We start from the raw sequence: 2,651 nt of genomic DNA, 5'->3' as shown, positions 1-2,651 counted from the left end.
CTAGTCTCAGATAAAGAATATGTTTGAATTCTTAGTCACATTTTCATTCTGATCTCATTATTGAAAATAGCACTAAATGAGACTATGAAATTATTTCTCACTTATATAATATCATAACATAGTACTCATTTGTTGAAAATTCAACAGAGAGTGTTATCAAATATTATTACTTTTCTAAACATAGATTATAATTAATATCATTTTAATTAAAAAAAAAAAATGTAAAATATAAAAAATAATAAAAAAACAAAAAATAAAATCCTAAGAAAAAATCACAATAAAAAAAAAAAAAAAAAAAAAAAAAGAGAAAGAAAAAAAGAAGAGAAAGAAAAAAAGAGACAGAAAGAGAAAGAAAAATAAAAAAAAAAATAAAAGAAAAAGAAAAAAATAAAAAATAAAAATAAAAAAAAATCAAGATTACAGAGCTGCAGTACTCTTAAAATACTCACTTCTCAGAGTCTTTATAATATTTATCATCAACTGTGTATTTCTTATAGTAAGAATAACACAGCTGTAATAAGTTATTATCTTAATATTATCTAATAAATAATCAGTATATATCTATATAAATGTGAATAATTAGAAAATATACACTTAAAAAGTGTGATCAGAGTGAACTCTGCTATCACTTGAATAGTATTAAGAATAGAATACTGAAATTGATGATTTCTCTCATCAATTTCACAGATAAGATATGTGAAGATGATCTTGAGAAATATAAGATTTTCTGACTTCTGATAGAAACAGATCTTATAAAGAGACTCTATTTTCATTATATCAGAGACTGAGTATTACTAAAAAGTGTTACTTCAATGTATATACACTTACTGTAGCAATTCATTCTCTGTGTATATGACTGAGAGTTACAGCTTTCTCATACTATATAGCTCTCTCTGAGATGCTGCTGTCAGTTTACAACTCATGCAGTCTCTCAGTTCAGCACACACTGTGTATATACAGCTCTGTGTGCTGAGGCTGTATTAATCATTATGATCTGATATAGTACTTGCTTTTCACAGGCTATGTTTTGTTTGATTGAGAGAAGAGAGAGAACACAACTGCTGTTTTATTTAAGAAGAAATGAATAATTGAATCTGTAGAAGATAATTTGATTTCTTCTGTATTTAAAATTTGATTAGTCTATACTCTTCAATTTAAGAATTTCTGAGAGTGTTTTAATAGTTTTCATACTAGCTTGAAATTAGTGATTGATTAAAGAAGAGAAAAGAGAGAAGAAAGAAATGAGAATAACTTATCTTTATAATATGAAAATAGAGAATTGCTGTAATCATTTATTCTAGTAATAAAGATCTGTTTTCTGCATGTATCTCTGATACAGATTATATGATAACTGTATACAAAGAATATCAACAGTGTATGTATTAAATAAAGATGATATTACTATATAACACTGTAGCTGTTTCTGTATATTACTGAAAGCTGTTAATATTTTCTTTAAGTCTCTTTATATTTAGAAAGTTAGTAATATATTTCAATGCACTCTCTCTTTCATCATTATTATTATTATTATTATCATTATTATTATCATCACTATTATTATTATCATTATCATTATTATCATCATCATCATTATTATCATTATTATCATTATTATTATATCATTTCTGATTACCTCTTCTGCCTTCATCTCTTTTCAATACTTACTGAAACTAATTATATTATCTCTCTTCAAATATTCTGCAGTTCTGCAAATCATCAAGGCATGTGAGCACTGTCACAGATTGAAGAAAGAGAAGAAGAAGATATTCAAGTAAGAAGAGACAGATTATAAGACATATTATAATATCTTGAAGAGACTTTATAAAAGAGTAGAATGATAACAATTTTAAGTAATACTTTTAATAGATTTAGACTAAACTAAGTATAGGAATAATACAGATAACACTATCTGTGAGAGATTGAAGAAGAAGACAGTGAAGAGTCTTATACAGCAGTGATAAGATCAGAAGAAGTTCTGAGAATAATTTAAGACTAAGATAAAGAGAGAGAGAGAGAAGAAGAGTGTTACTATAAATAAATAATAATAGAAGAAGATTAAGAAGATATTGAAGTGAGAGATAAAAAAGTTAAAACTGATAAGTTTTTTATTTATTGAGAGATAATAATTTTTAATAATACTTCTATTCTCTAATTGATTAGTAGAAGCTGACAGAGAAGAAGAGAATTAAGGCCTTGTTCAGATCTTGAATGCACTCTATGATTCAGAATATTAAGAAGACAGCTCTGCTCTCTGAGTATATTAATCTGCTTACTGCTGAGATGAAACCTGAGACAGCAGATCAGAAAATATGGGATTTTGAGGCACAGATTGACCTGGCTGAGAGAGAGCAGCAGAAACCCTTCTCTGAGAAGACAGTGAAGAGAGATTTTAAGATGATTATTATCTCAGATAAGAAGAAGAAGAAGAAGAAGAATAAGAAGTGAATTATAAAGAATGATAAGAAGAATAAGAAAGAGAAGAAAGATGATAAATAGAAAAAGTTTTTTTCTTTTTATATTAATTAATTATAAGTTCATAATTATTAATAATTAAAATTAATTTTGAGTTTTTAAAAATTATTGTACAAGTTGTAATCAAGTCAGGAACAATATATATATATATATATATATTTAACTATCATGATTCATAA

At 25.7% G+C, this 2,651-nt stretch overlaps 2 protein-coding genes across 2 annotated transcripts; one reads left to right on the top strand and one right to left on the bottom strand.

Annotated features, from left to right (window-relative positions):
• Window positions 1-434: 434 nt before the first annotated feature.
• Window positions 435-784, bottom strand: BDBG_18073 (uncharacterized protein; the record flags this gene model as incomplete). The annotated part of the gene is made up of 2 exons (XM_031725659.1): window positions 435-539; window positions 593-784. Coding segments are annotated over 2 exons (296 nt in total), but the record flags the coding sequence as incomplete, so codon positions are not given.
• A 1,442-nt stretch (window positions 785-2,226) lies between these two features.
• BDBG_18072 (uncharacterized protein) lies at window positions 2,227-2,445 on the top strand (the record flags this gene model as incomplete). The annotated part of the gene is made up of 1 exon (XM_031725658.1): window positions 2,227-2,445. A coding segment is annotated over one exon (219 nt), but the record flags the coding sequence as incomplete, so codon positions are not given.
• Window positions 2,446-2,651: the final 206 nt, after the last annotated feature.

This window comes from Blastomyces gilchristii, assembly GCF_000003855.2.
Source record: "Blastomyces gilchristii SLH14081 genomic scaffold supercont1.53, whole genome shotgun sequence".
NCBI classification, from domain to species: domain Eukaryota; kingdom Fungi; phylum Ascomycota; class Eurotiomycetes; order Onygenales; family Ajellomycetaceae; genus Blastomyces; species Blastomyces gilchristii.
The sequence above is the reverse complement of the archived record's forward strand: the minus strand, read 5'-3'. Positions and strand labels throughout refer to the sequence as shown.